Source organism: Ailuropoda melanoleuca, chromosome 12, assembly GCF_002007445.2.
Source record: "Ailuropoda melanoleuca isolate Jingjing chromosome 12, ASM200744v2, whole genome shotgun sequence".
NCBI lineage: Eukaryota > Metazoa > Chordata > Mammalia > Carnivora > Ursidae > Ailuropoda > Ailuropoda melanoleuca.
This window is the reverse complement of record NC_048229.1, coordinates 81,440,576-81,461,167: the sequence shown is the minus strand read 5'-3', so window position 1 is coordinate 81,461,167 and position 20,592 is coordinate 81,440,576. Positions and strand designations below refer to the sequence as shown.

General features: G+C 52.2%; 2 protein-coding genes across 3 annotated transcripts; one reads left to right on the top strand and one right to left on the bottom strand.

The window, feature by feature from the left end:
* Positions 1-195: 195 nt before the first annotated feature.
* SPATA33 (spermatogenesis associated 33) lies at positions 196-10,635 on the bottom strand. Its single transcript, XM_034672700.1, has 3 exons — positions 10,566-10,635; positions 10,072-10,242; positions 196-416 (listed from the first exon to the last, which is right to left on the bottom strand). Exons 2-3 carry the CDS (start codon positions 10,184-10,186, stop codon positions 211-213), a joined length of 321 nt encoding a protein of 106 aa, XP_034528591.1. The 5' UTR covers positions 10,187-10,242; positions 10,566-10,635; the 3' UTR covers positions 196-210.
* Positions 10,340-18,662, top strand: CHMP1A (charged multivesicular body protein 1A). Of its 2 annotated transcripts, XM_034672699.1 has the most exons (8): positions 10,340-10,807; positions 12,510-12,529; positions 14,439-14,516; positions 15,008-15,145; positions 15,440-15,586; positions 16,006-16,134; positions 16,498-16,685; positions 17,186-18,662. In XM_034672699.1, the coding sequence occupies exons 1-8, from the start codon at positions 10,801-10,803 to the stop codon at positions 17,205-17,207; spliced, it is 729 nt and encodes a 242-aa protein (XP_034528590.1). In that variant the 5' UTR covers positions 10,340-10,800; the 3' UTR covers positions 17,208-18,662. The 2 variants fall into 2 exon arrangements, with proteins under 2 accessions (XP_034528590.1, XP_002926842.1); XM_002926796.4 differs by lacking the exon at positions 15,008-15,145 and having other exon boundaries at positions 10,370-10,807.
* The last annotated feature ends 1,930 nt before the right edge of the window (positions 18,663-20,592 follow it).

Below are 20,592 nucleotides of genomic sequence, written 5' to 3'. Positions count from 1 at the left end.
TACCACCAAGTTCAGTCTCTGAGCCAGAGTCACTCCTGCCCTCTGCCAAGCTGCCAGCAGCTCTGGGGAAGGTAAGATCATGGTGGTCACTGGGGGGATCCTCATTTACTGAAGGGGCAACTGCGGCTTCCCACAGGGCAGGATGGCCCTTCTGCCACATCGCTAAGACTCAGAGCACAGTGAATAATGCCAGCTACTCAGGGTGCTTGTTTATTCTTGGAAATCATAGGCGTCTACTGTACTGGGGTTTCTATGTCGGTAGTAGGGGCCCCATTCAACCTGTTCCTTAATGGTTCTCTGCTCTTCGCTTCCGATGGAACTGTAGCTGGTTAGAGTCTCTGTGGAGGCTCTCGTGATGATGATCTGTGGGACGGCAGCTCTCTCCTTGCTCGCCTTTACCTTTACCTCAGGGTTCTCTAGAAGGAAGAAAACAGCCAGGTATTTAGCATGTCTGTGGAAAAGCCCTTCTACAAGGCAGGCAGTGCCTGTGTTAGGGCCAAAGCAAAAGAATTAGATGTGTGGTTCGGGAAAAGAGCAGTCAAAACAGTAAGTGAGTGTTCCAGAGCTTTAACCAACTGACAACTCGGGCATAAGGGTCGTGAATGCTACACACCTTTTTTCAGGGAAGGGGACACACTCTTCACCACCCACTGTGGAGACACTGAGCTGCCGGCCAGCTTGTGTGACAGACGCAGAAGTAAAGGGAACAGAGAGAGGAAAGAGGAGGCAGGGTCTGCCCCAGGGGTGAAGGTTCGGACACACAGTTTCCAAAGAAACTGAAAAACAGAAAACCTGTCTGTACAGAACCTTCTCAATCAGAATGTGGAAGAATTAACATTTCTTCTTTTTTAAAAAAGATTTATTTATTTTAGAGAGAGTGTGAGCACGGGGAGTGGCAGAGGGAGAGAGAGAGAGTCCTCAAGCACACTCCCCGCTGAGCGCAGAGTCCGACATGGGGCTCAGTCTCACGACCCTGAGATCAGGACCTGAGCCAAAACCAAGAGTCAGACGCTCAGCTGACTGAGCCATCCAGGCGTCCCAAGAATTAACATTTCTGATATTGGCCACAACATTTTCTAAAACTTAAGCTTACAAGGATTGCATAAGACCTGTGAAATGTCCAGTTTGTCAAATGTTACAAAATACATAAGCACAAGTGCCTTCGTGCCTTCCCTGCTGCATCTCCCAGCCCACGCCCCTGGGGTTCCAGGTGGGAGCACAGCCTTTCAGGCCTCTGTGAAAGCACTGCAGAGAGGGCATACGCATGCAGGTAGAGTTAATCACATTGTCACGTAATTGTTACAAAAATGCTATCACGCTGGTCCTATTGCTTTCAGTGTGCTTTGTGCCCACTTAAAACACCTCATGTCCCCGGCTACCTGGGGGCACAGGGAGCTGGTGTCGTTCTCCGTTAGACATCATTCTGAGCCGAGAATAATGACAGTGAACACCAACCCACAGCGCTTCCCGAAGGCGGTCCTCTTATGACCTGCGTTTTACACACGAAGGAACTGAGGCACAGAGAGGTCATGTGCTCAAGGCGGCTGGTAAAGGGAGATGCCAAGGCCCAGAGCTCTGTCCATCTTCATTGCCGCATCCACAGCTTTGACTGTTTTAACTACCAATGAATGGCCCATGGCCTGCGCGAAGCACTGAGAGTGTCCTTTTGTTACCATTAAGTCAAAAATTGCGTTTCATATTTTGCATTTAATTTAAACTGGGGGGTTCATTTTTTTACATTAACTTATATACACTTTTATATATTAAGACTGAAAGGCTATGAATATTTGATGTAAAAAGTAATAAACAATTAAAAATTTCACACGGAAGGATTTTTTTCCTTCCAGACATTTCATATGTGCATGCACAGTGTGATGTATTTAGGGTCACATGATGGCTTGGCTGAGCTCCATGTCTGCACATACAGTTGTGGCCCCTTCCGTGGCAGCCTGGACTCCACTATCTGGGGGCCCATCCATTACATTACCAGCTCCCTTGAATGCGCATAATTTAGGTTATTTCCAACTTTTTAAAAAGATTTTTATTTATTTGAGAGAGAGAGAGAGAGTGAGAGAGAGCACAAGTAGGGTGAGGGGCAGAGGGAGAAGCAGGCTGTCTGCTGAGCTGGGAGCCTGATGTGGGGCTCGATCCCAGGACCCTGGGATCATGACCTGACCCAAAGGCAGCCATTTAACCGACTGAGCCACCCGGGCACCCCCTCCAATATTTATATTTTTCAAATGATGCTGTAATTAACATTCTTGCATGTACATATTTATACATTTGTGAGGGCTTATTAGATAAGAGAAGGAAGACTTTGGTAGATACTGTCAAACTTTTTCATAAAGATTATATCCATATATATTTCCACTAAGAATCTGTAAATGGGACATTTCTCCATACCTTCTCCTAATTGTCAGTTTGCTAAATCTTTTCCCATGTTACATGAAAATGGAAGTATTGACTCCTGCCCGTTGGTCACCATCGACTTCCAAAAAGGCTGAGCACCTTTTTGCTTGTTCACGGTCCAGAGTGAAAAAAGGTGTTCCCTACACCAAACCTATGAAAACTGTTACAGTTTTACTTTCTCTGTTTAATTGTTTGATTCCTGTAGAATTCAAGTAAGTACTGAGAAAAAATATTAAGTTGTCTTAGTTGTCGAGTCAGTTGTCCCAACACCCAGTGAATGAAGGTTCCATCTTTCTTCCAGGTCTTTCACGTGATCATGAACTCCCCCACCCCCGCCACGTGAATGTGAGACCCTGCATGTCCACCTCAGCTCTCTCTCTGTGGCAACATGTTTTCCTGTCAGTCCCTCTTGCACCTCCATTTTCCAGTTTCCTGCTGTTTTTACATTTTTATTCTCCTAGATAAACTTCAGAATAATTTGCTCCAGTTCGCAAAAAGACCTGTGGTGTTTTGATTGTGGTTACTGATTTCACAGATTAAGGGAGAATTAATATCCTTATATTTTTGAGGTTCTCTAGTTCAAAACGAGACTTTAATCTTAGAGTTTTAAAACTTCATTTAGGAACATTACTTTCTTTTTGGTCAATATTACCTGTACTACTTGCTGGTTACTGCTCACAAATCGTCACAGACGATTGTGGCTGACTTAGAATAGCAGGACATTTACCATCCCAGTTCCTGCTGGTCCAGAGTCCAGCTGCGATCCTGCTGTCAGCCAGGCTGCGTTCTCATCTGGACCTGCAGCCTTCCAAACTCATTCAGGTTGCTGGGTATAAGTCATTTATTTATGGGTGAGGGACTGAAGTCCCTACCTTCTTGCTGGCTGTTGGCAGGGGGTTGCTCACGGCTCTTCACAACATGACAACTTCCTAAAAAATTGTTTTTAAATTGAAATATGACTGAGCAGGGAGCCCGATGTGGCGCTCAGTCCCAGGACCCTAGGATTGTGACCTTAGCCAAAGGCAGACACTTAACTGACTGAGCCACCCAGGCGCCCCACTTTTCCCTTTTTTAACAAAGATTTATTTGAGAGGGAGGGAGAGAGAGCGCACAAGCCGGGGTGGGCGTGGGGGCAGAGGGAGAGGGAGACAATGCTCAGGCGGACTCCCTGCTGAGGCCCCATCCCAGGACCCTGAGATCACAACCTGAGCCGAGATCAAGAGTCAGATACTTAACCAACCGAGCCACCCAGGTGCCCCTGCACTTTTATCTTTTTTAAAAAGGCTTCTCCAGTTAGGTCCTGTTCAACCTGGATAAACTCCATTTTGATTAAGTAAAAAAAACAGATTACCAACCAGATCACAGGAGTGACATCCCATCTTATTCACAGGCTCTGCCCCGCATTCCAGGGGAGGGGATCATGCAGGGTTTGTTCCCTGGGGGTGGGGTTCTTGGGGCCCTCTTAGAATTTCGCCCCCATATTACCGATGCGTCTTCAAGAACATTGGTATCTCCACCAGCAGTGTGTCAGGGAACGTATCTATTGTGTGTATTCATTGACTCGTCGTACAAATATTTTTTGACCTTACCATTTGTTTTACATTTGTTAGCAGAGGGTTTGGAGAGATGTTTTACTTCTTAATGTAGTCAAATCCTTCAATGTATCTTTGTAATGTCTTTGTTTTGAGGCTTAGAAGGATGGTCCCTATTGAGGACGCATATTAAAATGTACATCTTTTTGCAGTCACTTTTTTTAAAAGATTTTATGTATTTGAGAGAGAGTAAGCAAGAAAGCACGAGCAGGGGGAGGGGCAGAGAGCAAAGCAGACACCCCCCCACACACTGAGCAGGGAGCCCAACATGGGGCTCAGTCCCAGGACCCTGGGGTCATGACCTGAGTCAAAGGCAGACGCTTCACCAACTGAGCCACTCAGGCGCCCCTATAATCACTTCTTATCTTCACTCTTACTTATCTGGAATTTGAGCACATGGCAGGAGGTTAAAATCCAACTCGAACTTTCCCTTAAAATGTTAAGCAATTTTCCTAGCATAATTTACTGTATAATCCTTTCTTTGCCACTTCATTTTAGTGCTAGTTTTATTACACACTAATTACACACAAATACACACACACTCATAGTAAGGGCTTATTCTTGTCCATATTTTCTATTTCATTGATGTATTTCTTTAAAGATTTTATTTGAGAGCGAGTGAACATGGAGCCCTACTTGGGCTTGATCCCAGGATCCCAGGACCTGAGCCGAAGTCAGACGCTTCACCAACCTAGCCACCCGCACACCCCGCACTGATCTAATATTATACTGGAACTACGTTATTTTTTTTTTTAAAGATTTTATTTATTTATTTGACAGAGATAGAGACAGCCAGCGAGAGAGGGAACACAAGGGGGGAGTGGGAGAGGAAGAAGCAGGCTCACAGCAGAGGAGCCTGATGTGGGGCTCGATCCTGTAACGCCAGGATGACGCCCTGAGCCGAAGGCAGACGCTCAACCGCTGTGCCACCCAGGCGCCCCTGGAACTACGTTATTTTAATTAAATAAATTTAATAATAAATTTTGATAGGTTTTTAAAAAGATGTTATTTTTAAGTTATTTTTAAGTAACTTCTACCCCCCTGGGGCTCAAACTCACAACCCTGAGATCAAGAGTCACACGCTCTACCAACTGAGCCAGCCAGATGCCCCAATTTTGATACATTTTTAAACTTTTAACTTTGAAGTTATAAATTCACAGAAAGTTGCAGAAGTCCAGAGAAGTCCCATATACCTTCACGCAGCTTCGCCCAGTGGTCCCAGTGGTAACATCTTCTGTAACTGCAGTATGACAAGACCGAGACAGTGATTTTGGCACAACGTGTGCTCTATGCCATTCCATCCCATAAACATCACTAAGATCAAGATACACAACTGTTCTGTCACCACAAAGACCTCCTTCTCGCTGTACCTTGATAGCTACAGGCTTCTCGCCCTGCAACCTCCCCACTCCCTGCCATCCCTAACCCCTGGCAACCACTGGTCTGTTCTCCCATCTCTATAATTTTGTCACTGGGAGGACGTTATATAGATGGAGTCATGCAGCATGTGACCTTTTGTACTTTGCTTTTTTCACTCAGTATATTTTTAGTAGCTGACACACAAATGTTCCTTAAGTTTCTCTTCTTTTTCAAAATTTATTACAGGGGCACCTGGGTGGCTCAGGTCATGATCCCAGGGTCCTGGGATCGAGCCCTGTATCGGGCTCTCTGCTCGGCGGGAAGCCTGCTTCTCCCTCTCACAGTCCCCTTGCTTGTGTTCCCTCTCTCGCTGTCTCTGTCAAGTACATAAGTAAAATCTTTTTAAAAAATTTATTGCAAATAAGCACACTCTAGCTTCAAAAAAATTATGGAAATACTCAGACACACGAAAATAGAATAGTGTAGTGAGTACCCATACATGCATCACTCAGCTTCACCTTGTTTTGTCTGTCTTCCTCAGTTTCCTTCTGAGTATTTTCAAGCAAATCTCAGACATAATTTTACCCATAAATAAGGCTATATAGAGCTCTATCCAATAAGGGTTGTTTTAGCATCAACACAATAGCCTTGTTATGTCTAAGAAAAGTACCATTGATTCCTTATTATTATCTAATGCCCAATTTGGTTATCTCAAGAATGACTTAGCCCAGGCCCACACTGTATTTGGTACCTAGGTCCCTCAAATGTCCTTGTACAGCCCTCTCTGCTATGGACTGAATGTTTGTATCCCCCCAAAAGTCATGTGTTGAAGGTCTCATCCCCAGTGGGATGGTATTTGGAGGTGAGGCCTTTGAGAGGTAATCAGGTTGAGTTGAGGTCATGAGGGTAGAGCCCCCTTGATGGGATCAATGCCCTTACAGCAGGAGGAAGAGACCACAGTCCTCTTTCTTCAGCCATGTGCAGACATAGCAATTAGATGGCTGTTTGCAGGCCAAGATGGGGTTCCCCTCAGGAACCAAATCATGGTACCCAGGTTGTGCAACTCCTCAGCCTCTAGGATTATGACAAATGTCTGTCTGTTGTTGAAGCTACCCTGTGTGTGGTATTTTGTTACGGCAGCCCAAGCAGACTAAGACACCCTCCTTTTTTCATGTCATTAAAAAAAAAATTTTTTTTTTTAGAGCACAGGGAGGGGCAGAGGGAGAGAGAGAATCTTAAGCAGACTCCACACCCAACACAGAGCCCGATGCAGGGCTTGATCTCACAACCCTGAGATCATGACCTGAACCAAAATCAAGAGTCAGACACTTAACCAACCGAGCCACCCACGTGCCCTGATGTCATTTATTTGTAGAAAAATTAGGGTCTTTTTTGGAATGGGCTGATTGCATATGTGTGATGTATTGATCTATATAATGTATGTATGTGGATTTGGTAATGCAAAATTTTAAGTATATATGTAAGTACCGAGACAAGATGACATACCCCATCACACAGCTGCCGCAGTTAAAACCCACAGTCAAACGTTATCTCTGACCCAGCACTCACCCTCTGTTCTGGTTACTACTGCTGGATAACACCTTACCCCAAACTTTATTAGCTTCAAACAGTCGTTTTATTTTCTCACAATGTTCAGGGTCAGGAATTCAGGAATTCAGGACAGGTTTGACTAGGCAGATATCACTTATGGTCCCCAGGTGGCTACAGTCGAATGTTGTCTGGAGCTGCAGTCCTCTGAAGGTTCCACAGGGCCAGACATGCAAGATGGCTACTCCCAGGGCTGGTCACTGATGCTGCTGCTACATGGTGTCCTTGTGGCTCAGCTGGGAATACTCAAAAGGCCAGCGGCTACCACCACCTAACGGTCTGTTCACTCACGAGTCTGGCACTTGGCCTGGAAGGCACTTAGCAGCCTCCCCGGAGGGGCTGAGCCTCTCTGCAGCATGCTGTGGCAGGCAGCTCAGGGTCCAAGCACCAGCCTGTGTTCCGGTGAGCAGGGCAGGACTGCATCACCTTTCATGGCCCCGCCTCAGAGACCACTGTCACCTCATGCTATTGGTTCCAAGAAAATGTCAAGCTTGCAGAAATTTAAGGAGGCTCCCTCAGGTGGGGGGGCCCCTCAAGGTCTCAGGAGAAGGAGGTGTGGCTGCCTTTGGAAAATACCCTCAGCCACACTATACTCGTTCGCTTTGCAACAAATTTCAGACCATCTCCATCAACCACATCGATTTATACTTCAGTATTCTGGGCGCAGCTCTAAGAGACAAGGACTCATGTATACGCCATGCTTTTTGAGGCACAGTTCACACAAGATCAAATGCACAGTTCTTAACACGTTCAGCTGGATGAGTTTTCACAATTGTATGCACCTTTGTCATCACCCAAACAAGACGCAGAAGTTTATCACCGTACAGAGTCCTCCAGTCAGCTAGCCTCCCCCTCCCCGACCCCAGGAAGAACTTTCCGATTCCTGTTCCATAGTAGTAAGACCTACTTTTATTAATTATGTAAGGCACAGAAGGTCTGACTCGTCAGGACTCTCCATTTCTCTAAGGCTTCTATGGGACTAGGTTAATTGAAGGAAACTGACTTCCAAAAATCCTACCTTTTCCAAATCTAATAGGGAAATTCTTCAGCTTTAAGACACAAATCTGAGAGAAGGTCCTCTTGCCCTGTTTAGATGTTCTACCTGGCAGACCAAGTGTCTGTCTTCACTTCTGACTGTTGGATTGTGCTCTCTGCAGGGCCACCAAGACCAGCGACTTGCCTTATTCAATGGAGTCTTTTCTGGATTTACTCAGTCTCTTTGCAATATATAACACTGTCGATTATTTTATGTTCTTTCTTTTTGAGAGAGAATTTTTAATTATTACCTTCTTTCTTTTTTAACAGTTTTGTTGCATTATAATTTACATACCACCTGTTTAAAGCATACTATTCAATGATTTTTAGCAAACTTTCAGAGTTGGACACCCATTGATCCAATTTCCATCACCTTCAGACGACCTCTTCTGCCCATTTGTGGCTAATCTCTGTTCCCACCCTTAGTCCAGCCTTCCCTTTATATAAATCTGCCTTTTCTGGACATCTCACGTAAATGGAACGATAATACATGTGGTCTTTACATCTGGCCTGTTTCGCTGGAGTATCACCTTCACGGTGCAGCATGTGTCCGTAGCCTGCTCTGTGTTATTGCTGAGATGTTTCCTCATATGCAGAAACCACACTCTTCACCTTCTTTCTTCAAAGTCCTCCTCACTCTTGCTCTCTGACCTTTCCCCTCTATGTCCAACTTCTCTCTACCCTCTGAAATGAGGGTGTGACAGACACTGTTGGTGCCTCTCCAGCAGGCACTGCCCCTGCCCACACCTGCCCTTGCTGATAGAGGTCCAGCCCCAGAATTTTCACATTTGAGCCCATCCTAGCAATGTTGGGCAAGTGAGGTCCAGCAGGGGAAGGTTCTCCTCCCAAAAAGAACAGCCTCTCACGGACGGGCCAGCAGTCCTGTCTGCATGTGACACCCAGAGCCATCCAGCCCTCTGGGGACCGTGGATACCGAGGGTGGCAAAAGTGTAGATCCAAACAGTCCTTGATGTCACTGCACGCTGCTGACCAAGCCACCCTGAGTGTCCTCCTCTGACCCTTTCTTTGGGTGACACTGAAGCACTCAGCAGTAAAGCTGCATTTGTTGGCTGTTTTGTGGCTTGCAGCTGGAAGGCTCCTGACAGAGTGGTAGCTTTCTCCAAACCTCCTCCCCGGGACTCTGGCCCTCCCTGCAGTCTTCCACTCTTAAGCAAGGGTGTGTACATCTGAAGTCCAGGCCTTGCTCCCAAGCCCAACACCTTCATTTCAAACAGCTTCCTGTCCTTGACGATCTCGCAGGTGCCTCAATCTGAGCCTACCCATGCCCAGCTCCTCTCCCCGCCAGGCCAGCATTCCTCCTGACCTCCTCTGATCCACCGACCATCCGTTCTCATGGTCAGTGAAACAAACGCCCCTGGACCTCCCCCATCTCATCCCACAGCGGTTTCTGCTGGTTCTACATCCTGGATCCTTTTGGAATTCCTACTGCCCGTGCTCCATTAGCTCCTACTCAGACCTAGGACAGGTCTGCTCACTGCCCCCAAAAGCCTCTACTCTGGGGAAAGACTTTTCCGAGGCACAAACCCCATCACACCTCCCTTGTTTTAACTAGTTTAACAGGTCCATTTCCATAATGCACATGACAAAACAGACGAAAGACTTCTTATTCCGGCTGCTTCTGTGGCCTCATCCCCCCCACCCACATGCAGAGGTCAAGCCATGCTGGGCTGTTAACAAAGTGAATAAAGTTGCCAAACTGTGGAACCCCTTTGTCCCAGAAACATTCCGGTCCCTCTGATCCCCGTGCCTAGGCAGGGGCTCCCACACCCCTTCTTATACGAATGTACCCCACACTGAAGCAGCCTTCCACGGTTCGGTTCCGGTCTGCGGAACGCTGGGGATTCGGGGAGTGCGCTGTGGAGCCCCTCTTCACTATCCTCTGGGCGCCATCCCGTGGGGACTCACCGAAACCTTTGCTGCACTCACATTTTCCGCCTACAATTCTGGATATTTGCCTCCTAGATAAAGGTCCTAGAGCCCCTGCCATTAGTATCCCACCGCCAAACTCCCTGGCCTCGGGTTCTGTCCCGTCCTGGGCACGTCCTACCTCCGACTTCAGACGAAGAAGGCCGCTGTCGCTTGGCTGCCCCCTTCTTCCCTTGGAAGCTCTGTGCAGGCTTGGTGTCTGGAGGCTTCTGGGTCTCTTGAGAACGCCTGTCCATCGACCTTTCCTTAGACTTTGCAATCGAGTAGCCGCGCCCCTTCTTTTTCTCCTCCCCTGAAATCCACGGACAACGAATTAGTCGTATTCCTTTCCTGAAGCTAAAGCCATGGGTCCCCACCCTCCAGCTGCCGGCTTTGGTCCAGAGCATCACTTCCACTTTTCTGAACTTGGACATCTGCCTGCGTGAAAAGACCCCGAGGCGCGGTCACCAGGGAGGACTCGGGCGCCCGGCACGCCCCAGCCCCGCGCGAACTGCGGCCACGGGGCCGAGGAGACGGCGGCCGGCGCTCCTTTACCTTTCCTGGATTTGTGTTTGCTTTTGGAAAGTCCCATAGGTGAGCCCACCGCCCCCGCCGGCGCAGCCCGGCACTCCGCACCTCCGCGGGCGCCCAGCCCGACTGACTCACAGATGGTCCGCGGCCGAGCGGCACGGGTCACCACGGCAACGCCCCGCCCGCCGGACCAGCGCCGTGCTCTCGCGAGAGCTGCCGCTCGCCGGAAGTGGGCGGCGACCCCGGAAGTTCCCGCGCGGCGGAGCTGGTAGGGGCGATCGAGTCGGACCCGGGATCCCGTGCGTCAGTTCCTGCGAGGGCTGCCGCTGCCGGACCCGCCATGGACGGTAAGAGACCCCGCCCGCCGGGGGAGGGCGGGTCCCGCGGGCCTCAGGGACCCCGGACCCCGATCGTCGCCGTCGATACCGGACCCACACCCCCTTCCCCCAGCCCCTCCGCGTCCACCGCCCCCACACCCCAGCTCCTTTACCGGCGGGGGACATCGGCCTTTGGGGCCCCGGGGTGTCAGGTCCGAGGGCACCGGAAAAGAAGCAGTTGCACCCCTGTCCCCAGAGCACCACTAAGGGAAATAAGAAGAGCTCAGGCGGGAAGCACTTACTACGTGCCCGGCACGGTTGTGCGTGTGGGCTGGGCGCTGGATGGCCCCTGCTGCCTGCGGCACACACTCTGCGCCGCCCCGCGCTCAGGGCACCAGGGAACTGGAAGGATGGGTGATGAGGTGAGGGACGGACGTTGGCTGGAACGTGTGTGGTAGAGCGGCTTTGAAAATCCCTTCGTGAAACGTAAAGAGCTGTACAACCACGTCATCGTCACGAAGGAAGTTCTGTACGGGTTGCCTCAGAAGATGAACAGCATCTCACCCCGCACCCCCACCACAGTGTTGGGTTTTACTCCGCAGTTTGCCAGCCCTCGGGGTGATTTTCTTTTGGTCGTCTCACTGTTTTCCAGCGTTAGGGTTTGCTTTAACAGCTCTTTGCTCTCGAGAGTCTGTTCCTGCTGCTCAAGTGTAGATGAGAAAGCGGAGGCAGGGAGAGACGGTGATTGAAGTCACTCCGTAAGTTGGAGAGTGGGAGAGCTGGCCGCACCTCGCCTTGTTTTCCCTGCGGGAGGCACTCTGCCTGCCACCTGTGTCTAGCTCTGATCCTTGGATTCCACAGCCGGTTTTGGCCTTGACCAGGGCTTGCACAGGGCCTGAAACCCCAAGGGTCTCAGCTGGGGGCCTTGATTTGCATTTGTGAACACTCCACACCCTCGTTCTGGTTGCAGATTTCGTTTCTTCATTCTAGGCTAGTGTGGTAAACCCTTTCAGGCATTCTACAATTTGAAAATGGAACAAATTAAGTTAGTTTAAACACGAATCTGGATCTGCATGCCTCTTGAGTTTTGGTGAGTGAGTAGCAAGTGTGGCTATCCAGAGAGGTAGCTGTTAATACTCTCAAGTGTCTTTGGTTCCTCCCTGTGGACAGGGAGTCACCTGAGCCCGACTTGATGGCTCAGGCATGCCAGATGCCGTGGAGGGTGGTCTCTGTCTGTGGGTCAGGTCTTTGATAGCCTAGGAGTCATCATCTTGCTACTTTTATCCATTTACTTTTCGGGAGATAGAGTATATAAAATACAGATTGCCCAATACTGAGCTTTATTAAATTGGGAGAGAATCCCAAGGGCCTTTGTAAAGTTGCCTTAATTACAAACCACCATTCCGGTTTTCACTGTGGGCTACATGCTGCATCCATGACCTGTTTTGTCTGCACACTAACCCTTGAGGTCAGCTGGTACCACCCTGGTATTACCTATAAGGAATCAGGTTAGGGAGCCTCTACATTTGCTCTCTGGCTGTTGAGGGGGCAGAACTGGTGCACAAGTCCGTCTTCTGCCTCCAGTGCGGGTTGGGCCTCCCTGAAGGCCCCGTCCATGCCTGCATCCTGCTCCAGCCCTCTGTGTCAAGGAGGGTCTTAGTGGCTTCCGCATGCTTGTTAGAAGTGCCACTTGTCACAGTTGAAATCCTCAAACCATCTCCTTTCTTTGCAGATACTCTGTTCCAGTTGAAGGTATGTACTGAATGACCTTTCACCCCAATCCTGTCTTGGTGGTTAGCAAATGAGGACAAATGGTGTCAGTCACACTCAGAAGGACAGATTACAAATTGCATGATTTCTGCACCGTGCTTTTCTGGACTGATGACAAAGGGGAGGTTACTGAGTTGGCTTGATGGCATATTAATCCTTTCCTTGTCTTGGGCTGAGCAGAAGCAGATCACGTGGGCTTGTCCGTGAGGGAGTGAGCATGTTACCTTTAAAAAACACAACCTGGGTGTTAGGGGCAGCCCTTGATGTTCCATCAGGCATTTAAGGCTGTGGTTTCAAATTCTTTAAAATCACTTTGAAGGAGAGTGTTCTGAGCAGCAGAGCATGCCTCCTATAGTTAACCCCGGGCCGGCTTCTGCCACATTTCCCTTAAAGGCCTTCACAGTTAACCGTGCGTGGTTAGTTCTGAAAGACTGGGCGGGAGTGATGTGCCCGAGCTGCTGACTAGCTCACCACACGGGCTTTGCGGTGGAGAGGCAGGGCAGGGACACCACAAGGCCCCAGGCACTTTGTTCCGCAAGTTTCCGCCTTGTGGAAGGTGCTCAGGGCCAGGTCAGAAAAATCTGGATTTTTTTCCCTGAAGGAACGTAGGAGGGGACACCTGGGTGGCTCAGTCAGTGAAGTGTCTGCCTTCAGCTTAGGTCATGATCCCAGGGTCCCCGGATCGAGCCCCACGGTGGGCTCCCTGCTCAGCGGGGAGTCTGCTTCTCCCTCTGCCTGCTGCTCCCCCTGCTTGTGCGTGTGCTCACGCTCTCTCTGACAAATTAAAAAAAAAAATGTAGGAGTGTGAGGTAGGCAGACAAGAAACCCTTTCTATGTGACAGAAAGTCCCAAGTTAGGGGGGTGCTGAGGGGCAGTGGGGGTTCCTCCCAGGCAGGCGGGCGGGTGCTTCAGGCTGAGGGAACGCCACCAGCAGGGAAGCTATGTGGGCCTCTGGAAGGTTGCTCTTACACTTGGTTACCTGAGCATTCTCTCCTGCCGGCCTCCTGGTCAAATGAGGCCTTTTGGGGGGACCTGTGGGGCCCAGTCCGACCGGGCCTGGGAGCACGCACTGCCCAGCAGCCCTTGACAAAGACAGCGTTCTGGGAAGAGACCACTTTGAGGCGTATGTTCATCAGGAATTCTGTATTACCACTTGGGGTCGCCTGAAACAGAATCTATCGAGTTTTCTCCGGAAGTTGAAAATCCATAGGTAGGGGCGCCTGGGTGGCTCAGTCAGTAGAGCGTCCAACTCTTGGTTTCAGCTCGGGTCATGATCTCGGGGTCCTGAGTTCGAGCCCCATGTTGTGCTGCTCCGGGAGTCTGCTTGAGATTGTCTCTGCCCCTCCCCCTTGTGCCCGTGCACTCTCTCTCTCATGAATAAATAGATCTTTTAAAAAAGGAAAGAAACAAAGTCCGTGAGCAGTAGTGATTGTGTGAGTTGGCTTTTTTTTTTTTTTAAGATTTTATTTATTGACTTGAGAGAGTGAGATTGTGAGCGTGGTGCGGGGTGGTGAGGAGCAGAGCGAGAAGCAGCCTCCCCGCTGAGCAGGGAGCCCACCGTGGGGCTCGATCCGCGGACCCTGGGATCATGACCTGAGCTGAAGCCTGAAGCTTCACCGACGGAGCTGCCCAGGCGCCCCTGTATGAGTTGGCTTTTTAACTTTCCACTCTGGGCAGGGTTTATGTTCGGTGTCCTGGGTTAGGACATTTTAGGAAACCGTCATAGCCCTCCCTGTTCCCTGAGCCTCAGAGACCCAGTGAGCTCCCTCCGTGCAGCCCCAGGCCGTGAGGACAGTGGCAGGCTGGGCACCTTCTCTGTGCTGAGGAGGGTGGGAAAGGTACCAAAGGGCGGGCCGCGTGTGTCTGACCCGAGCGTCCTGTTTCTGCTCAGTTCACGGCAAAGCAGCTGGAGAAGCTGGCCAAGAAGGCGGAGAAGGACTCCAAGGCAGAGCAGGCCAAAGTGAAGAAGGTAGGCTGCACCGTGCCCGGGCCGCGCACCTCACTTCTGTGGCTTCGGCTGCGTCATTCTGGTGTCGTCTTTTTGTGTGAGGCACACCCCACGACTCCGGCCGCGGGTGTTCTCTCAGGAGCCTGCTCAAGGCCTGCAGTGGCACCTCCCTGCCTCCCTGCCCACGAAGGGCGTCCAGAGCAAAAGGACCGTGTTTTGCCTTTGCTTTTTTCACGGGACATCCGTGCTTTTTATTCACTTCCAAAGTACTGAACACGCGTTTTTCACAAACTGTGTGGGATGTGGGCTTCCAGCCGTCCCTACCACGACCCTGGCCCTTCCTGCCCTCTTCCTTGCATAGCCCGTGCCTCGAGCATCAGAAGTGGGCAGAGGAGAGGTGGTGGGGGCTCTGGCTGCTCTCCGTGGGGACTTTCTGAAAGCTGTTGCATGGGTAGGTTAGCTCCTGGGGTGTTAGAGTTTGGTGACCCCCTCACCCAAACTGGTGCTCCCAGGGCAGAAGGGAAACTGGAGGACTGGCCCCAGTCTGCTCCTTCATCTTCCTCCACGGACCTGCTTGCTTTGGCGTCAGCATCTGCCACTGTGGTTTTTGTGAGTTCCTGTGGTGCGGACAGCTGAAGAGACTGACGAGGGTGTGTGGTGGGAAGAGACGGGCTGTAAGGTGGGAAAGGCGGCTGTGTCCCTGGGGCCAGGTCTCCTGTGTAGCCCCCAGCGCGGGCTGGTCTGGCACCCTGCCTGGACACCCTGGTTCCTGAACAGGCTAGGGGCTGGCATTTCTGCATTTTCACGGCAGTCACGGGCCAAGGGCCTGACCCGTGCTAGCAGATCTCTCCCCGGGAAAAGCCAGGACCAGGCCCCTCCACAGGCCGGCTAGCGTTCATACAAACAGCCACATTCTCCTAGCTGGTGCTTCCCCCAAATTTCAGGCTCTTCAGCAGAAGAACGTGGAGTGTGCCCGTGTGTACGCCGAGAATGCCATCCGCAAAAAGAATGAAGGCGTGAACTGGCTCCGCATGGCATCCCGCGTGGATGCAGTGGCCTCCAAGGTGCAGACCGCCGTGACCATGAAGGGGGTGAGTGCTCATGCCCAGGGTCATACGCCACGTGGGTCAGCTTCTGCCAGCAGAGTCGAGGAGGAGCCTGGCTGGGCAGGAAGAGCCATGTCAGACCCCGTTGGTGGTGTAGTGGGGAACCCCTCCATGCCGTAAGGGCGGCACCAAAGGACTAGATAAGGGGTCCTCAGATTTTTCTTAAGTGGCTATGGCTTGGGTCTCATGTCTGTTGCTTAGTTGACAGCATTTCCTGGAGACCTGCCACAAAAGAGCTTTGCGGCCGCGAGAGGTCCAGCCTGTCCTGAACACGGCTAGGCCAGGGCTGGAGTCTTGTTAGCCCTGGGGGGTTGCGTGCCTGGGGAGGGTGCCGAGGACCCATCTGCAGTGGGTGACGTCTCCTTGCTTCAGCTCTGTTGCCTCCTTGCTTTCTTCTGTGCCAGGTGACCAAGAACATGGCGCAGGTGACCAAAGCCCTGGACAGGGCGCTCAGTACCATGGACTTGCAGAAGGTCTCTGCGGTGATGGACAGGTTTGAGCAGCAGGTGCAGAACCTGGATGTGCACACATCGGTATGTCACCTGTGCTCTGGGCGTGCAGGGGAGTGCGTCCAGGGGTGGCTCGTGTGGCTGGCCCTCTCGGTGGGGGCCACCTCCAGAGCACCTGACTTTCGTGGTGTCTGGACCAGCACATGGAGGCCTAGCACATAAGAGGGAGGCCCAGGGCTAGGGTGTGAGTGCGTCTTCCAGAGTGGTGGCCAGCTTAATGCCCAGGGGACTGAGAACGCTGGAGAAGGTGCCCTAGAGACAGTGGTGGTGTGGTCGGCTGCGGGTGGAGGGAGCGAGCAGGAAACACGGTTGAGAGGAGTGGCCAGAAGTGGGGCTGCGGAGGAGGTCCCAGGGCCTGCACCCACCTGCCCAGAACACGACCCCCAGGTAATGGAGGACTCCATGAGCTCGGCCACCACACTGACCACACCGCAGGAGCAGGTGGACAGCCTCATTGTGCAGATCGCCGAGGAGAACGGCCTGGAGGTCTTGGACCAGCTCAGCCAGCTGCCCGAGGGCGCGTCTGCCGTGGGCGAGAGCTCCATGCGCAGCCAGGAGGACCAGCTGTCTCGGAGGTGGGCTCAGCGCCCCAGATGTTGGGCTGTTCGCCCTATCCTCTGACGCTGTGGTTGTGGGGGAAGGAGGCGCATTGCAAGGGAAGGGAAGAAGGGAATTCCGAGGCCTCGGGAGGAGAGCTCACGTGACAGGGCTTTAGCCCAGGGGTGCTGCTCCTTCGGAGGAGTCCCCCACCCGAGGCCCAGCCTGGGTTCCATCTGGTGCCTCTCTCCCCTGCCCGTATTCGATGTCTGTGCTCCGTGTCAGCCGCGTGCCCACACGCTTGTCCGCAGTTTGCTTTAGGAGCTCACGTAACAGATACTTGGGGCCGCTCCCCAAGCTTTTCCTGTGCTATCGCAGGACAGCCTTGTAAGCTGAGCTTGTGAGGAGAGGTCATGGCCCAATGGAGGGGTGAGGGGCCCTTGGCCCCAGGGCTAGCCTCTTGCACTGAGCGCATAGCCGCTCAGAGGCTCCACCGTCCCTCGCCCGCACTCATAGGAGTTGTGGTGTTGTTTTGCAGGTTGGCCGCCTTAAGAAACTAGCCGAGCCCTCCTGCAGGGCCCTGCTTCCCTGGCCTTGACGTGCAGGAAGGGCCGGGGAGGAGGGCTCCATCTCTCTCCCCATGCCTCTTGCCTTTCTGCACACCCTGCAGCGTGGCCCTTCCCTCCAGGCCTGGGAGTTGTCCCTCTTAGCATAGACGGTGGCTGTGTGTCCTGGTGGGTGAGTTTGCACAAACTTCTGACTTCTGTGAGTTATTTCTGTGACTCTGGGCTGACCAGCTCAGGGTTCTGCAGGCCCCCCTCTGTCCTCCCACCTTCTGAGACGTTGACGGGGACTGACCAGTGGGTGCCAGCCAGGTGGGCCATGGGGGCTTTCAGACTCCGTGTCATGGCAGATGTGCTGCTAGTGGTCAGCCAGTGGGGTCAGGACTGCTTCCTGCTGCCAGGCACCTGGAGGCCAGCTGATCCCCGGCATCAGGTGCCATGCTCCAAGTCAGGCATGCCCACCCAGGAGGCCCGCCCACATCCTCGTTCCACTGCTGCCTCTGGAGGGCTGCGAGCCCCAAGGGGTGTGCTGCGTGTCCTGTAGGAACTCAGGTCTGCACTGAGGTCCCTCTCAGCGAGGAGCAGGTGGTCTCACGGTCCTGCTGGGGGTCCTGTGTCTGCGTCGTTCTTTTCTGTACTGTAAATAATGGGTCCCTCCCCCCCGCCCGACTGGTCTCTTCTGCCTGTGGGCTCACACCTTGCGACCTGGAAGCCAGAGGGGCTTGCGTGCTCGGAGAGGCACCCCGGGGGAGCCAGTTTTGGGGAAGCCGTGGCAGCCGCGGCCGAGCAACTAGCAGCAGCTCCTCCCTATGAGTTTCTGGGACAGCAGCAGTTCCCGTGATTTTCATTTCCTGAAGTTTACTTTGTTTTCTTGAAGCTTCCAGGGTTTTTTCTTTTTTTGCCAAAATACAAGGAGCAGACAGCAGTGCACCCTTCATTGGGTCCGAGCCCCCTTTTGTTTGAGCTGGTGAGAACTTCATGGTTGGTAGTGAGTGGGGCTTGGCTCCGTGTACAGCTGACCGCCCGACCAGCCTTTCCCAGAGGCCTCCGGCTGCCCAGGCTGTCCTCACACCAGTGGCTCTTGTGAGCAGACATGTTGGAGACCTTCACCGTGACTCGCCACATGTGATTCTTCTGGACTTGCTTGTCCCTGGGCATTTGGGGCAGTCAGTTGCGTTGGAGCTGCCTTGATGCTCGAGACTGTGGTGTGAGACCCCAGAGGGCGGGTCAGTGTGCTGTCTGGCTTTTCCTCCACAATGCCGGCCTCGCCTTACTCCCTGGCTGTGGTCTCTCCGGGCACCCACGTGCTGGGTGTTCAGAGAAGATCCTGACTGTCCCGGTGCCTGGTGGGTGCAGAGGTCCACAGCTGTGGCTCATCAGAGAGCAGTGGGCATGTTTGCCCATTTTCCTAAAATGCTGTTGTGAGTAAACAAATTGATCCCTGAGAACTTTCTCTGGCTTTGCTTTAGTGGCCTTGGGTAGGGTGGGGAGCCACAGGTGGGCCCTTGACAGGGCTCTCCAGCCCCCATGCAGGAGGCTGAGGAGGGCACCTGGAGGGGGGTGGGTGGGGTGGGTGGGGAGACGTATGCGTGTTCTCAGGCCCCACCCCTACAGATGGAGTTAAGAGTCTGAAATTTTAAATTTTTTTTTAAGATTTTACCTTGAAATAATTTTAAGCGTACATAAAAGTTGCAACTTGCACAGTTTCTGTATACTTCTGTATACCAGCATCCCACACGTCCGCCTTCTAGTTGACTGACTGTGTGTAACTGCTCAAATCAGGAAACCACCCCGACGTGATTTACTTGCGATGCCTGCATTCTTCCAACCTGGGACAGTCCCATTTGTCTTTGTGACCTAGACGGTCGGTTTTTTGTCTCTTTTTAGGAGGTAGTGTGAGTGCAGAGAGCAAGCGTGGGGGTTGGGCAGGAGGGGAGGAAGACAGAGAATCCCAGGCAGGCTCCACGTCCAGCACAGAGCCTGACATGGGGCTCGATCTCACAACCCTGAGACCATGACCTGAGCTGAAATCAGGAGTTGGACGCTTAACCAGCTGAGCCCCCTAGGCACTCTGACTTGGAGGCCTACTGGCCGGTTATTCTGCAGACTGCCTTTCCACTCGGGCTGATGTGACATTTTGACATGATGACATTGAGGTCACAGCTCTTGGCAAGAGTCCCATAGACGTGGTATTTTGCCCTCAGTGCTTGACACCAGGCACACGGTGTTGCTGTCTTGTTCATCTGGGACAGGTGGTGTGGGCCAGGCATCTCCCCCGTGATGTTATATTTTCCTTCTCTGTTGAGTATCTTGTGGGGACAAATTTTAAGACTGCTAGCATCACCTGCAAACATCGTCATACTTTGTCCCTGATATTCGTGCCCCTTGATGAATCTTCCTGGTGATAGTATTGGTGGTGATTTCTTATTTGCATTTCTGTTTTAAGAAAGAGTTTCTTCTCTCCGTTTACATAGTCCATTATTTATATCAGTGGACATAATCAGTGGACGTCCCTCTGGATACCAGAAACCACAGGTTTGCTCTGATCAGCCTCAATCTAGGCACCCCCGCCGCAGCTTGTAGATTACGTGACAGCGGAGCTCTGCCTCCCGGTGCTCCTGTCTTTGCTCATTTCTCTTTACGCAAAGCACTGAGAAGTGCACTGCCCCTCTGTGGGACGCTCCTTACTGAGCAGAGCACCGCATGCACGGTCTTGTCCTCGGCCTCCCGGCGCTTCCCCAGAACACTCCTGCTCTTCTCATGCACACTGGTCCCTGCGTCCATCTTCCGTTACAGTCCCTCATATTCCACTGTGGGTGCCCCCATCCCACCTGGTCTTGAATTGGTTTTTGAATGTGTGAAACGTGACCAAGGCTTAGAGCTGGAACCGCATCAAGCACCTGTCCGCTGACTGGGAACAGCCCCCACCTCCCAGGTCCCTCACACCCACGCACATCTGCATGTGAACAGGATCCTTGGGGCTGCTTGTGCACCCCGCGTGGGCCTTACCAGGGACAGCGGGCGCCTGGAGGACTCTGCCCGCGGCCTGAGGAGGGGTTTGCGCAGCCTCTGTGTCGTGGTTACCCATCCCCCCACCCCACGTGTCCTTCACTCCTCAGGAAAGGTCTCTTGAGGTTGGAACAGGGTTGAGCGGAAATGGAAATAAACTGTAGCAGGACAAATTGAGATTGGACAGCAAAGAGCTCGCCGGGACCGGAGAGGTTTCTGGGTGGCACCTGCGGCTGTGGCCTCCGGTGTGATGACCGTGATTTCAGGTAGCAAAATTTGGTGTGCTACCACCGCAGCCCACCAGAGGGACCCTTCCCACCGTCTCCGCCAGAAAATCCCCTGTGGCGGAGTAGGGGTTTTGGGCGGGATCTGG